The 17020-nt window shown below is 35.8% G+C and overlaps 1 protein-coding gene across 1 annotated transcript; it reads right to left on the bottom strand.

Moving 5' to 3' along the window:
- Positions 1-445: 445 nt before the first annotated feature.
- LOC136233304 (ADP-ribosylation factor GTPase-activating protein AGD5-like) lies at positions 446-7911 on the bottom strand. The gene is made up of 10 exons (XM_066022926.1): positions 7663-7911; positions 5238-5296; positions 5017-5107; positions 4839-4893; positions 4665-4755; positions 4277-4568; positions 3507-3675; positions 3335-3426; positions 3043-3206; positions 446-651 (listed from the first exon to the last, which is right to left on the bottom strand). The coding sequence occupies exons 1-10, from the start codon at positions 7711-7713 to the stop codon at positions 540-542; spliced, it is 1176 nt and encodes a 391-aa protein (XP_065878998.1). The 5' UTR covers positions 7714-7911; the 3' UTR covers positions 446-539.
- Positions 7912-17020: the final 9109 nt, after the last annotated feature.

Genomic DNA, 17020 nt, shown 5'->3' with positions numbered 1-17020 from the left:
ACTCTTACTAAATTTTATAATTTAAATGAAATTAGTATATATATATTATTTATGATGTCATCCGGTTCAACGAATCCGAGTCAACTAGTTGAACCAATTGACCCAGTTGTCAATCCGGTTCAACGTCCAGTCCGGTTTTTAAATCATTGGTAATTTTCCTTTGTAAACGAGCCCAAAGATTAGTCAGTTGACTTCTTTTGTCTTTCTGTCCCTAGTAGTAGTATTTAACCGTTATTTAACTTTTCACATCAAACTTTCCAAATCTTGCATTTGGTCTGGTCGGTTAAATACGTCAATAACTAATGAACTCTTTATACGTTTTGTTAACAAGAAAGAAGTTGTAGAATTCAAAGATTTGGTTGTATTGCATCAAAAGATTAAAAAATGGGTATCAATTGCAACAAAAATAAATAAATAAATAAATGAGAAACGTAATATGTACATCTGAATACACATGAACACAACTTTATTATATTGAATAATGAAATCAAATACAAATTTGTTGATATGTATGTATCTATCTCTATACTTGAATTTGGTTACCCTTTTTTGTAAATTCCTTCTGTTAGATATGAGAGATCATAGTATACTTGAGGTTGTGTAGCAGAAGTTCCACCATTTATTGGAGCTGCTTGTACTGCTCTATTCATACTGCAAATTTATGTAACAACACTGTAACTCAGCACATCTAACCATTACTAGTCTAGTCTATAAGTGACGGATATAGGATTCACTGATGATAAAGGGTGTTCGGTGATCTATGGATGCTTAGACCAACTCTAATGGGGTGAATTTTTTTTGTTATAATCCCATGTGTGGTTACAACAACTATTAGAGAGTTCCTAATTAAATATTGTTTGTTACAGTAACAAACAATTTTTATATCCCTAAAATCCAAATTATAAGCATTTGACAGCCACGGAGGGCGCCACAGGTGCCATCTCTGGCGCGTGGCATACACGCTCCAGAGATGGCGCGTATGGCGCCATCTTTTGCTGCTTTTTGCACATCGCTAGATGTGCAAAATTACATGTTAGTACACGGTAAATTACCGTTTTGATACCTATTTATAATTAATAATTTTTTTACCCCATAAAATTTTAAAAAACTTATCTCTTCTAGTGGATTGTTACTAGATCTTATTTCTTCTCCCTCTAAAGTCATAATGGTTGTTACCTCTAAAGTCATAATGGTTGTTACCAACCACTGTGGATGCTCTTACTTGACATTTTTGAGGTAAATTATGACTCTACTCAACTTAGGCCTTACTTTCTTTATAATTCCTTACCTTCAAAACTAGATATAAAAGACCTGAACTTTGAGGTTTACTAACATAAAACTCTTAACATTTAACCCTCCATTGTAGAGTTGATGAAAATGATGGTAAATTACATAAGTGGTGTACAATCTTAACCCATTTTTACATTTTGGTGTACAACCTTCAATTTTGCACACAAAAGTGTACAACCTTTTGGTGACCTCCCACTGACTATACACTTTAGTGGGAGGTCACCAAAAAATTGTACACTTTTGTATGCAAAATTGAAGGTTGTGTTGTGTACACCATGTAGGGTAAACTACACCAATGGTACCTGAACTTTACACAGTTTACACTTTGGTACCTAGATTACATTTTGTCCCAAAAATATACCTGAAGTAACGATGACCGGACAATTTAGTTTTTTTTTCCGGTTATGACCGGTCAACGCGAGTTTCATGAGTTAATTACATTAATGGTACCCGAACTTTACCATAATTCACACTTCGGTACCTGAATTTTATTTTATTCTAAAAACATAACACAAGCAAAGGTGACTGAAAGGTTTAGTTCATTTAATCGGTTAGTGATCGGGTAAACATTGGGACTCACCATACACTCAATTAACATAAAATTATAATATTGTCATTTATGAGTTAAATGACAGTATTATAAAATTTTATGTTAATTGAGTGTATGATTGATCTCAATTTTTAATTTAAAATGGTCAAACTCGGGTTGATCAATCACTGATCGGTCAAATATACTAAAATATTGAGCCATGTTTACTTGAAGTGTGTTTTTTGGACAAAATGAAATCTAGGTACCAAAATGTGAATTCGGGTAAAGTTCAGGTACCATCAGTGTAATTTACTCATCAAAATCGCATTGACCGACCATTAACTGGTAAAATATACTTAATTGTCCGGTCATCATTACTTCGGGTATATTTTTGAGACAAAATGTAATCTAGGTATCAAAGTGTGAATTAGGGTAAAGTTCAAGTACCATTGGTGTAATTTACTCACACCATGTATGTAATTTACCCATGAAAATAATATTCTAAGAAACTTTAATTCTTGAACTTTTTAATTTTATGGTCGATTAGGTGTTGTTTAGTTAGTAGACAAAAAAAATGGTTATTAGGAAAATCGAAAACAATGGTTTTATAGGAAAAACGAAAACAATGGTTTTATAGGAAAATCGAAAACAATGGTTTTATAGGAAATGTGGTACTAAACAACTTTAATTCTTAGACTTTTCCATTTTGAGGTTATCAACGATCATCTTGAGGTCGATTACTTTTATAAGGGTCTTTTATGTTAGCAAAAGTCAAAGTTTATGGAATTTTATGTCTAGTTTTGGAGGTAACGAGTCATAGAGGAAGTAAGACCTAAGTTGATGGACTACGAGTGTAATCCATATTTTTTGTATGAATTTTCATACACTCACAAAGTTTAACAGAGTTTCGTACAAAATGGAGTTCTCCGTTTCGAGCGAACAGTGGATGCTCAAGCCCCATGGCCCCCTAGATCCATTAGTGAGTGTACGCACACAAGGACGGATCCAAAAGGGGACAAAGGGGTGCTTGAGCACTCATTGGATGCTGGAAACTCCATGGAAATTGTATACGGAGATTTAAGTTTTTTTCTACAAAAGCACCCAAGAAATATCAATTGAGCAATCATAGAACACCGGAGAGCACCGAAAACACCCCCTATCAACGAGTCTTGGAAGACATGGCTTTTGCCAGATGACAATTGTGAACTCTCTAGTGTGCTTACCTTGGGACTGGAATATTGACTGAGCTCCCAACTGCATTCATTTGTTGATAAGGAACTTGATGGCCATTACTTCCCCAATTCGGATTGGCTACGTGACTGAATTTATGTACGTTCTGAGGAATAACCCGTTGTTGATGCTCCGGAAATGGAGATGCCATGCTTGACTGCACCAGATTGACAATAAAAATCAATTTCTTTCAACTGTGAATTCATGTATTCTAAGAAAATATGTAATCTATGAACTATGAAAGGAACTAAGTTCTGCTGCAACCAGAATGTTAAAAACTCATACCTTGTCAAAGAGATTCATGATATAATTCTTTGCAACCGGTGCTTGATCTTTTGATGCGTCACTTCTCCCCGATGTTGATTCTGTTGTCTTAGCTGCGAGTTGACGAGGAGGCTCAACATTGATCAATGGTAAAGCTACTGATGAATTAGAAAACAGAAAAGGTAAAACTCACATTGGAAGTTGACACTAGAATCATCTGTACAAAGCAAGTTGAACAGTTCAGTCGCGTAGTCTACTTTTGCTGGTGCGGCGATTGCTGTTGTTTTCTCTTCTTTCTTTACCAGTTCGGTTTTTGAGACCGAAATCCTCGTAGGTTCTTGCTGTTTTGTATCATGTCTGACCTGTTTATACAGCCTGAATGTGATTAAAAATTTGATAGATTGCATCATTTTTCACTGATGCATTGACAGTAAGCATTTAAACATGTGCATACTAATGCCTACGCAAGTTAAACGAGTTTCTCATAATCCTACATGACATTTTTCGCATCATTCATGAATAAAAATAGGTGTTATAGATCAAACGAAATGAAGGACACCGAATGTAGATATTTATTGTTGTCGTAATGCCTTGAATCAGTATAACACACTACGAAGGAAGCAACGAGGTCTCGCTGAATCAGTATATCTTGTTTTCTATTCGGAGTAGTATTGTGTTTCGAATTTCTACTTGGATTCGGAATCGTGGGGACATCATGGGTTCGTGGGTTCCAAGTTGGATTAGGTTAAATTGGGTATCATAAATACTCCATTATGTAAACCTAATTTGTAATCTGTTTTTCGCCTTCTAATAATACTATTCTCCTTCTGCCCGTGGACTAGCCAACACAACGTTGGTGAACCACGTAAATCTGTGTTTTTCGATTGCTTGTTTATTTATCTTTCATTAATTCCGCACAACAATTGTCAACTACAACAAGAGCAGAAAGAGAAGTATATCCACCTGTGGAGATGCTTTAGCGGATGCTGGATTGCGACTCTCAGAAGCAAGTTTGCTGTCTTTCGTGACTTTCTGCTCCTCCAAATCGTGATCTGCATAATTTCCTTGTCTCAGCCCAGGTTTGCTGCCATTTATTACACGCAGAGACGTCACTTTTCTCTCCTCGGGAACACGAACCACGCTATTCGTTTGCCTAACATTTAGTCCTCTAGTATAAAGTGAAGCCTTCTGCTCAATCACTCTCGAAGGTGATTTTCCTTTACCATCTCTACGTACCCATCTCTTGTCTTCATACCTAACAACACATAATGTTAGCATCTACCCGTAACAACTAACAACAACAGCGACAACATCATAGAGAAAAGCAGGCAAAACAAGCGATTTTTCTTACTTTGCACGAATAAAATTCTCGACTCCAACTCTATCATAATTAGGAGGCAACTCTGCTTCCCAGTACTCATTTGATTTCTCATTCCCCATAGCTGTCAGGAACAAACAAAAGATCAAATTAGGCTCGATTAATCTTCGGAAAACGGGGGAAATTCGTATTAGAACTAGTGCTCACATTGGATAAATGCAATTTGTTCTGGAAGCCATGTATCTAAAGTGACAGATCTTACCTGAGATATAATAATCACACAATAGAATACAATGTTATGTAAGAAACCATACGCGTTTCCCGTTAAAGGGTCGGCCTGAATCCGAAAAACGCAAATATTTCAAAAGGGAAAGAAATGATCCACCTTTGATATATGTACTCCAAGACTTCTATGTATCCCTGAACATTGCATACAAATGAAGATTCCCAGATTTACACTAGCCCATCTTGGACCTCTGTTGAGCAAACACCACAAATTACAACTAATCATTAAAATCCGAAGACTTTCGCTCTCCGATTTTCGTGTTCATACCATATAATGTTGTTTCATTAGACAAAAATGGTAATTAGTGTTTAGATACTTACTTGGTTTTGCAGTCTGCGCACTCCCGATTCTCCGGTAACTTAAAGAGACCTTCCAAGATCTAAAAACAGAAAATTTCCAGAAGGGTTATTATTATGATGACATTTTCCAGACTTCAATATGTAACAGAAATCATCAGAGAAAACTACATCTATATCATGTACTTAAGTTATAAACAATTTGGAGCTTGGAGTAATTCTAGGAAGTACCGACACTTCTAAGAGGTTAGCGTATGAGTGTCGGATACTCCGACACTCCGGGGACATTCGGGGACACGCACACGACACTCCAAAATAAGTACCCCCTCTTCTTCTTTTCTTTTTTGATGGAGACACTTTTGGGACACTTTCGGGGACATGGATTCTTTTTTTTTTTTTTGAAATAAAAGACTTTATTAAGAACATCGATAAGGAACGGAGGCGGCGATTGCCACTCTCCCCACACACACAGATATGACTGCTTTAGCAAGTGCATGGGCAGCCGTATTCGCTGAGCGGTTTACAAATGAAATAGAACAATCAGCTAACTCATGTAACAAATGAATACAATCAACAATCAAGTTCGAACGATAAGAAAGATCATACGCATGATGATTAATAGCTTGAACAGCTACCAAACAATCAGACTGAATCTGCAACTTTCCAATGGCTTTTAATAATATAGGGTATTCTAAGTTGCTTAAATAGAATATAGGGTCTTTTTTAATAATTTTACAAAAAAGAAGGGTTGAGATAAAAAAAACCGGCCCGGTGCACTACGCGTCCCCGCTTAAGCGAGGGTCTGGGGAGGTGTCCCACCACAAGGGCGTAGTGGGGCAAGCCTTCCCCTGCCAATTTTTTGGCAAGAGGCTGTTCCTAAGACTCGGACCTATGACCTCTCAGTCACACGAAAACAATGTTTACCGTTGCGCCAAGGCTCGCCCTCTAGGGGTTGAGATAATAGAAAGAAAAAAAAAACTAATAAATAAATAAACAATCAAAATCTAATGAAAAGAATATAGCAGCCGCCCATTTTTTGGTTATTTAAAATTAAATGTTTCTTTTTGATTAATTAATGACTTATTATGGGTGTTATTTATGGTTTATAATGAATAAAAAATGTTATTTATGATATAGATATATAAGTTTGGCGTGTCCCCGCCGTACCTGTGTCTCATATTTCTTAAAAATACTGTTTCCTACACCCGCATCCACACGCACAAGTACCCGTGTCGGTGCATCCTAAGAGTAAAACCCCTTCAGAGCTAGAGAATGAACTCAAAAACAAGTTTCTTTACCTCAAACAAAAAAAAAGGTAGCTATAGATATGATCATTCATCAAGTCAAGTATATATACTGGTAAATTACACTCATAGCCCCTCAACTTTGAGGTGACATATCAAGTTCATGCCATGTTTGGCCACCTCTCTAATATGGTTCATCTATGATCTATCTAGTGAATTTACTGGTAAATTACACTCATAGCCCCTCAACTTTGGCACTACTAATATAATGACCCTTGTACTTCAAAACAGGATATAAAAGTCACCGAACTCTGGCAATATACTAACATAAAAGTCTAAATAACTGTTGACCGGTGTAAAAATATCAGTTGACCATGTGAATTGCAAGTAAATCACACTCCTTTCTTCCGAGACCATCATATTAGTAACACAAAAGTTGAAGATTAAAGTATGTGTAATTTACCCGTAAAATTCACGTGTTAGGACTGAGCGTGGACAACCAGACCGAATATCCGAAAAAAAGCTCCAGAATTGGATTGAACTGTTGACTTTTTCTATAGGACCGAACTGAATTGTACCGTTGACTTAATTAGGTATAATTCTGGAGATTTTCAAATTCCTAATATTAATGAATAAATATGTTGGAGATTTCTACAACCGGATGGAGATTTTTCAAATCCCTCAATTGTACCGAACCGTACTCACCTCTATGTTCAACAGATATACATTGATCAATGGTTATGTAAACTTTTATGTTAGCTTATGTCAAATTTCATGAATATTGCGAGGTATTCTTCATATTCAGGAGCCCAAAAACTCGAAAAGCTGTAGTCAATCCGTACCTCTGTTTTCCTAATTTTTGTTTTCTTTCTCCAAAATGTATTCTCCAAGGAAAATTAACAGCATACCATTAGCATCGATTAAACATAAAAAAGAAAGAAATTTTAAAAGCTCATCATGATTTCAAGGAGCCAAGTTATAGAAAAGTGGGTGAATAGACAAATTTCAAGAAGTGGTGCTAAAAATGGCAATTAGACAGTAATTATCCTCAATTTGCAATTCATTCAACATGACTATATATAATACCCAGAATTGAAATAAAGTCCAGACACAAGAGGTAATCAAATCAGTAATCCACAAGTTCATAAGTTGAAAAACCACACCAATTTAACAAAAGAGAAAAAAAAGATGATAAAAAGAGGGACCTTTCTATGCTTAGCATTAAGCTCCTTGGAAACATTGGCCTTCTGGTTCATGTTTTGCAGAGTATCAAGACTCGAACTTTATTAATTTAAATCTTGGATTTGGGGTTGGAATCAAAGAGAAGAGACCCTCCAAGAAAAGAAAAGCTATAGGAGGAAGAAAAGGCAAAGTGGGTATCTTTTTTTTTTTTAGTTCTCTATGGAAATGCTTGACTTTTGATATGGTGAAAGGGAAGGGAGAAAATGGGTTTTGATTGGGTTGGGAGAGCAGCGTGCGTGCATTCAAATTGTGGCACTTTCTATGCCTTTTCTTGTCATACGTCGGCGAGCTTTGGCGGCGCGGTTCCTCTCTTGGGTTGGTTGAACGGTTGTTTACTCTTTTCATTTTTTATTTCTTATTTTTTTCTAATATAACAGGCCTAAACCATACGCAGTCCCCTGAACTTGTCACTTTTAGTCATTTTACCCCCTGAACTTACGGGACGACTCATTTACCCCTTCAACAATTTAAAAGTGGTATTAGCAACCCCTATTTTCATTATAACGGAAACAATTATGACATTTCTCATTGTAAGCACCAATACAACAACAACAACAACAAAGCCTTAGTCCCGAAATGATTTGGGGTCGGCTAACATGAACCATCATATAAAACCGTGAAAATCAAGTCGTGTCAGCGACACAGATTCGCTCCCTCCACTCCGTCCTATCCACTACCATATTTTCCTCAATTCCCAATAAACTCATATCACTCTCGATCACCCTCCTCCAAGTTTGCTTAGGTCTTCCCCTACCCCTCACCACTACATCCCTTTGCCACTCTTCGGTTCTCCTAACCGGCGCATCAAGCGCTCTACGTCTCACATGGCCAAACCACCTTAGTCGGTTTTCTCTCATTTTATTCTCAATAGATGTAACCCCTACTTTTGTCCTAATTATTTCATTACGCACCCGGTCCTTTCTCGTGTGACCACACATCCATCTCAACATACGCATCTCCGCCACCGACATCTTATGGATGTGGCAGTGTTTCACTGCCCAACACTCCGTACCATATAACAATGCTGGTCTAATTGTCGTCCGGTAGAATTTTCCCTTCAATCTATTAGGCATGCCGGGATCACAAAGGAAACCCGTAGCACTCTTCCACTTCGACCAACCAGCTTTAATCCTATGGGCAACATCTCCATCTACTTCTCCATCCGTTTGGATAATAGATCCTAAATACCGGAAGCAATCCGAGGCCTGAACAACTCTCCCATCTAGGGTGATTGTCCCTGCCTCCCTACTCCTACGGCCGCTAAACTTACACTCCAAATATTCTGTCTTACTTCGACTCAACTTAAAACCTCTAGATTCTAGAGTTTGCCTCCATAGTTCCAACTTCATCTCCACTCCTTCTTTCGTCTCATCAACCAACACAATATCATCTGCAAACAGCATGCACCATGGTATACCATCTTGAAGTGAACTTGTTAGTTCATCCATAACGATGGCAAAAAGAAATGGGCTTAGTGCGGAACCTTGATGCACTCCAATCGTAATAGGAAACTCTTCAGTTTTCCCAACACTAGTACGTACACTCGTGCATACTCCCTCATACATGTCCTTTATGATGTCAATATATTTCCGCGAAATGCCTTTCCTTATCAAGGCCCACCAAAGTACTTCCCTTGGTACCTTATCATATGCTTTCTCCAAGTCAATGAAAACCATATGCAAGTCTTTCTTCTTATTTCGATAGTGCTCCATTAATTGTCTCATTAGATGGATGGCTTCCATAGTTGATCTTCCCGGCATAAAGCCAAACTGGTTTTCCGAGATCTTCACCGTCCTCCTTAGCCTTTGTTCAATCACTCGCTCCCAAAGTTTCATAGTGTGACTCATTAATTTGATTCCCCGATAGTTGGCACAATCTTGGACATCGCCTTTGTTCTTATACAAAGGGATTAAGATACTTTTCCTCCATTCTGATGGCATCTTATTGTTTCTCCAAATTTTGTTGAAGAACGTCGTCAACCATTCGATTCCTCTTTCTCCCAAACATCTCCAAATCTCAATAGGGATGCCATCAGGTCCTACTGCTTTCTTCAACTTCATCTTACTTAATGCCATTTTGACTTCACCCTTTTGAATTCTCCGCAGGCATTCATGATTTATCATATCGTGATGGATACTTATATCTCCAACATCTTGTTGGCGATCTCCATTAAATAAGTCATCAAAATAGGACCTCCATCGTTCCTTGATATCCTTATCTCCAACTAGGACTTTCTGGTCCACATCCTTCACACATTTAACTTTTCCGAGATCTCGCGTCTTCCTATCTCTCATCCGAGCAATTCTATATATGTCTCTTTCCCCTTCTTTCGTATCCAATCTTGTATACAGATCCCGATTCACCTTTGCTCTAGCATCTCGTATGACCTTCTTTACTTCCCTTTTAGCCTCTTTGTATTTTTCGTAGTTCTCGTCACTCCTACATTTCCCCAATAGTTTATAGGATTCTCTCTTACTCTTTACTGCTTGTCGTACTTCTTCTGTCCACCAAGATGTGTCCTTACCCGGTGGCATGCTACCTTTAGATTCCCCTAGAACTTCCTTCGCTACTTCCCTTATACTATGCTCCATCTTATTCCATATCGAATCTATATCTGAATCCATATTGCAAGTCCAAATATCTTTTTTGGTCATCTCATCCACAAATTTTTGTTGATTCTCCCCTTGCAATTTCCACCACTTAATCTTAGTCTCTACTTGAGGTGTTTGTTTTCTTATACATTTCCTACTTCGAAAATCTAGCACCACTACTCTATGTTGGGTTGTCGTACTCTCACCAGGGATCACCTTACAATCAATATAACTCTTTCTCCAAGCACTCCTTACTAAGAAGAAGTCAATTTGGCTCGCATTACCGCCACTCCGATAAGTCACTAAGTGGGATGTTCTCTTCATAAACCATGTGTTCATGATACTCAAGTCATAGGCTGATGCGAATTCCAAAATATCATTTCCTGCTTCATTCTTATCTCCAAAACCATACCCTCCATGAACACTCTCAAACCCATCTCGCCTAGAACCCACGTGTCCATTGAGATCACCCCCTAGTACCATTTTTTCATCCCTAGGAACCTGTTGCACCACTTCCTCTAAGTCATCCCAAAAAGCTTGTCTTATAGACACATCTAATCCTATTTGTGGCGCATATGCACTAATGACATTCACAACCTCATCCCCTATCACTAGCTTAACACTCATAATTCTATCGCTCTTCCTAGACACCGCTACTACCTCATCAATATACTCCCTATCAATAAGAATACCTACTCCATTTCTACCCTTATCCTTTCCTGAGTACCAAAGCTTATAACCCCAATGAGCTATCTCTCTAGCCTTGGCTCCAACCCACTTGGTTTCTTGTAGGCATAATATATTTATTCTCCTCCTCTTCATAACATCTACAATTTCAGCTAATCTTCCTGTCAAAGAACCTATGTTCCATGTCCCAAAGCGTAACCTACTACCCTTACCCCTACCATTACCGTGGACTAGCTTATTTACCCGCAACCCTTGCATATTTGACACCACCCCCGGGTCCTGGGGTGGCGCGCCGCTTCGGGGCGACGACCTAGCAACCCTTGCACATTTATCACTACACCCGGGTCTAGGAAGTGCAGCGCGTCGCTGAGTAGGGAACGCCCCAACGGTATTTATATTATGGTTCATGTCATAAGATGTGGCTAAGTTTTACGCTGGCCGCCACAAACCTACCGCAACCCTCCTCCTTTGTCCGGGCTTGGGACCGGCTGTAAAGGCCACCAAGTGACCCTCACAGGCGGAGTTATTGTAAGCACCAATGTCATAATAAAAATGGTTGTGCACTACTAAAATAAGTTGCAAATGAGGTTAGTATAGACAATACACAAGTTCTCTTGTAAAAATTGCATATATGGTTATGCACTACTAAAACAAGCTGCAAATGAGGTTATATATATGTAGGATGGTTTCAATACTTCCATGAACACTTGCACTAATATTGGAATTTCATTTTGTTTCCGTTATAATGAAAATAGGGGGTTGCTAATACCACTTTTAAATAGTTGAGGGGGCAAATAAGTCGTCCCGTAAGTTCAGGGGGGCAAAATGACCACACTTGACAAGTTCAGGAGGCTGCATATGGTTTAGGCCAATATAATATATCCCCTAAAATATTAGGCTAATCCCTTTTTTTTTTTTTTTTTGAAAAATTACAGGTGAAATGGGAAGCTCATTTATATATTTAACTCATTTACTCAATCTACTATATATTTAGACTGTTTTGTGTAATTTTTCCATAGTACCCTTAATCTTTCATCTTCCTCTTCCTCTTTCTTACAGTTTCCTCTTCACTCAAAATGGCTCTTCCTCCTTCCACAGAGATCTAACCTGCAAAATCCGTTGTTGTTTGATGGCGTTCTCCAGCAACTCCTACTCCGGTGAGAGAAAATGGAAGCGAACGGCAGTAGAGGAAAAACGAGAGGGCAATTTTAGGGCGAACGACGGTGAGAGAAGGTGAACGACGGTAGAAGAAGGTGAACAATGAGAGCAAAGAAGAGGAAGAATGCGAACAGACGGTAGAAGAAGGTGAACAGTGAGAGAAAAGATGAGGAAGAAGGCGAACAACAGAGAAAAGGGAAGAAAAATGGCGATTTTAGAGCGAATGACAACCTCGTTTCGTGAGACGGAGGATTGGGAAACATAGAGAAAATGCCTAATTCTATAAATCTCACTGAATTATTGTTGGTGTATTCATCTATGTTCTGGTTTGTTTTGTTAAATAATGTTAGAATCCGTTGTTGTTTGCCATTTTTTGTTATATACCACTTAGCAAATTTTGTTAAAAACACAACCAGACTTCGTATATGTCACATCCGTGACTAAATTTCTAGAATTTATATTTTTATATTAGTATATATGATAATTATTAGGTGGGTGATTTTTATTTGGTGTTTTAGGAAAAGTTTGAGAATAATTTGATGGTTTTATGTGTAATTAAAAGATTATATAAAGATGGAGGACCAAATTGGATATTTGCCAGATTTGATATATATAAATTGAAATGCGCCGAAGAGGCAGAACTTATCCATTATTTCTTTTTCTTTTAAATTCATTTTAAATTCATCAATTTTCTTTGAACCGTTTCTTTACCGTTTCTTTGATTTACGGATATTTGATCGTCCGAATCACTCGGAATTGAAACCATAGTATCTTTATACATAGATCTAAGTCCTAGTCGAAGAGTTTTTGAGTTTCGGCAACGTTTGGAGGGAAATGGCTTATACAGAGTTTAGAGGCGAATTGAACGGGTGTGTGGTTTTCAATTAGTAGCCAAGGTAAGTATCTATCAACTATACTTTGAGTTTTATGTATATCAATATATATATAATCAAAGAATTTTCAGAAATTCATATTTCAGGGTTTATACGGATATTAATGATTTTGCTTTTTATTGTGAAATTACGGTTCAAATAAAAATAATTGATTATGCTTCTATGCGAATTTCAGATTTTACTTGATTATGTTGATTTAAGGCTTCATTTGGTTGATTTACATATATACATATATGTTTTTGGTTTCAATTGAATAAAATGAATTTGATGATTTCTTATGAATTGTGTTTGGATTGAGAAATCTGTTACGGTTATTATTATTATTTTGGATTGAAGTCCAAATATGATTTTTATGATTTTATGATTTTATATCCATCGAGAGCTATCCGGATCGGTGGTTCCATATTTGAAGACCATGTTCAGTGAGGGACATGGCCTGTGTACACAGTGTGAAGACCTATTGGGTATGACAAAGAAGTGTTGGGTAAGACCATATGGGATAGGCAATGTTAAGAGACATCTCGATTATATATGTGGTTATGGATTGATACTTAAGGGGAGAAACTCGAGGATGGATACAATGTTTTAAGTTCATTTGGAGTACATTTTCGGTTATTGATTTTGATATAAGGTTTTACGTTTGATTGATTACGATTTGGTTTGATAAAACGTTTATCTGATTATAATATTTTATAAGGTTTTGAACTCAAAAATCGATACAAGATTATATATTTTTGGTTTTGGTTTACTACTTTGACTATATTATGAACTTTGGTTTTGAGTATATTTTATAAGGTTTTGATTAAACCCATTTCTAAAGATATATATGTAGCTAAGTTAAGTAAAGCTGGTTTTCATAGCTGATAGTTTCTTACTGAGATTTTTGTCTCACGTTTTTTTTAAATGTTTTAATGTTTTAGGTGAGAAAGTACAAGATAGAGAGAAGGTTACCGACCAATTAGGCGAGAATCAGAAGTTGTTGCTTATTGTTAGAATTATGGTTAGAACTTTGGTATTTCAATTGTAATATATATGATATTATGATATTGGGATAAATTGAAGACTCCTAAGTATTGATTATTATCTTTCTATTTCACACCCGATGCCGATTGATGTCGTTTAGGGTCGGATGTGACAGTTTGGTATCAGAGCTCTAGGTTATCTTCCTCGGACATAGTAGTTAAATTCTTCGGACCTAAGGTTGATAGTAATTGAGGAATATCGATATTTGATGATAGCTAAGAAATAATCGATAGTAATTAAGGAATATTGATATTTGGTGATAGCTAAAAAATAATTTGGAATTTTTCAAGGATTGAGTAACTAGCTAATGAGGTGTAAAAATAAGATTTGATGGTTAACAATATCTAGGTGTATGAAATTTTGGTGATATGGGTTATGAGTAAGCCATCACTTTGAGCTAGAGATATAGAGAACTGTCTATATAAGTGCTACTGGAAAATCAGATTCGTACCTGAATCTTGTGATGCATTTTTAAACCAGATATAGGCCGAAGCTGACATGGAGTCCTAAATGAAAGTTCTTTATTATTATCTTACGTTTCCAAAGGTTTTTGAATCGCCTTAATCGGACTCCGTATGAAAAAAATTATGCTGTAAATGACATATGTTGGTCATTTTAGCTTTAAACCAGAATTTGGTTTTTGTTTGATTTTTCTCCTTAGTATGACTTGGAATTGATATTTGAGAGTTTAATAGGTAGCTGAAAATATACGTACCTCAGATGTGAAGTAAGGTTAGTAGACTTTGAAATGATATGATAGGTTTTGAAGTTAATATATATGTGATTAAGAAAGCGAAAATGTGGAGATTTCAATTAGAATATAGTAGAGTTCATGATTTGATGATATATGACTTTGAGGAAATAATTAAGATATGAATTTTGAGGACAAATTTTTCAGATCTTAAGCACAGTTTGATGTAGGAAATTAAGAGATAAATATGTTATAGGAGGATATAGAAGTTGATAATTGGTAGTACATATATTGTTAATAGAAGTTATTTTTAGTTGAAATTTGTGTGATTATGGTTTAAGTTTATCTAAGGATCAAATTGAGTGTTTATAGGTCAAATAAGAAAATCGAATGATGTTATAGATTTATTGAGTTTTATAGATTTATTGAGTTAAGAAAAAAAAACATTGATTATTGTAATTTAGGTACTCTATCTTTCTTGGTTATATGGTTTGGAGGAAAGATTGAAGTTTGTTTAGATTGATAAATGGTATATATAGTGGTGATTAAAAAAAATAGCATGTTAGCTTAATTGATTTTGAGGAGTTAAATGGAGAATGATAAGAGTGATAATGATGTTGATGTTTCTGAAATGACTCTTATAAGTGATGATGATGATGACGATTGAAGTTAATGATACGAATTATGATTGGAGTGAAAAATTATAGATACAAGTATTGTTATTATGATGAAATAAGATTATATATGGAGGCAGATCATTATTCGAATTATTTGAACTTTAAGAAAAATATAATATTACACATATTAGCGGTTCAAAAGTGATATTTTTGAAGTCTATAGAACTTGGAGATATGTGAAATCAATTGTGATCTACATCTATTAAAATGAGATTTGGTGTATGTTAGGAAGATACGAATATAAAGTATATCATATTATATAAAGTTGAATATATGATATTTGAAATTTTATTGTGGATTATGTTGATGGAAGTAACTAAGTTGAAGTTTAGAGTTACGTTATATTGATATGGATAAATGATGAAGTTAATGGAGGGAAACATTAGAATTTGTGGTCTTATGATGATTATGAGAATTTTGATAATGTGAAATAATTTTGTGATCTTGGAGATTATTTAAGGAAGAAAATTTAGATTAGAGAACGTGAATTTCGAGGACGAAATTTCTTAAGGTGGGGAGAATTGTCACATCCGTGACTAAATTTTTAGAATTTATATTTTTATATTAGTATATATGATAATTATTAGGTGGGTGATTTTTATTTTGTGTTTTAGAAAAAGTTTGAGAATAATTTGATAGTTTTATGTATAATTAAAAGATTATATAAAGATGGAGGACCAAATTGGATATTTGCCAGATTTGGTATATATAAATTGAAATGTGCCGAAGAGGCAGAACTTATCCATTATTTCTTTTTTTTAAATTCATTTTAAATTCATCAATTTTCTTTGAACCGTTTATTCACCGTTTCTTTGATTTACGGATATTCGACCGTCCGAATCACTTAGAATTGAAACCATAATATCTTTATACATAGATCTAAGTCCTAGTCGAAGAGTTTTTGAGTTTCGGCAACGTTTGGAGGGAAATGGCTTATACAGAGTTTAGAGGCGAATTGAACGGGTGTGTGGTTTTCAATTAGTAGCCAAGGTAAGTATCTATCAACTATACTTTGAGTTTTATGTATATCAATATATATATAATCAAAGAATTTTCAGAAATTCATATTTCAGGGTTTATACGGATATTAATGATTTTGCTTTTTATTGTGAAATTACGGTTCAAATAAAACTATTGATTATGCTTCTATGTGAATTTCAGATTTTACTTGATTATGTTGATTTAAGGGTTCATTTGGTTGATTTACATATATACATATATGTTTTTGGTTTCAATTGAATAAAATGAATTTGATGATTTCTTATGAATTGTGTTTGGATTGAGAAATCTGTTACGGTTATTATTATTATTTTGGATTGAAGTCCAAATATGATTTTTATGATTTTATGATTTTATATCCATCGAGAGCTATCCGGATCGGTGGTTCCATATTTGAAGACCATGTTCAGTGAGGGACATGGCCTGTGTACACAGTGTGAAGACCTATTGGGTATGGCAAAGAAGTGTTGGGTAAGACCATATGGGATAGGTAATGTTAAGAGACGTCTCGATTATATATGTGGTTATGGATTGATACTTAAGGGGAGAAACTCGAGGATGGATACAATGTTTTAAGTTCATTTGGAGTACATTTTCGGTTA

The sequence above is a fragment of the Euphorbia lathyris genome, chromosome 6 (genome assembly GCF_963576675.1).
Source record: "Euphorbia lathyris chromosome 6, ddEupLath1.1, whole genome shotgun sequence".
Taxonomy (NCBI): domain Eukaryota; kingdom Viridiplantae; phylum Streptophyta; class Magnoliopsida; order Malpighiales; family Euphorbiaceae; genus Euphorbia; species Euphorbia lathyris.
This window is presented reverse-complemented; position numbering and strand designations above follow the sequence as displayed.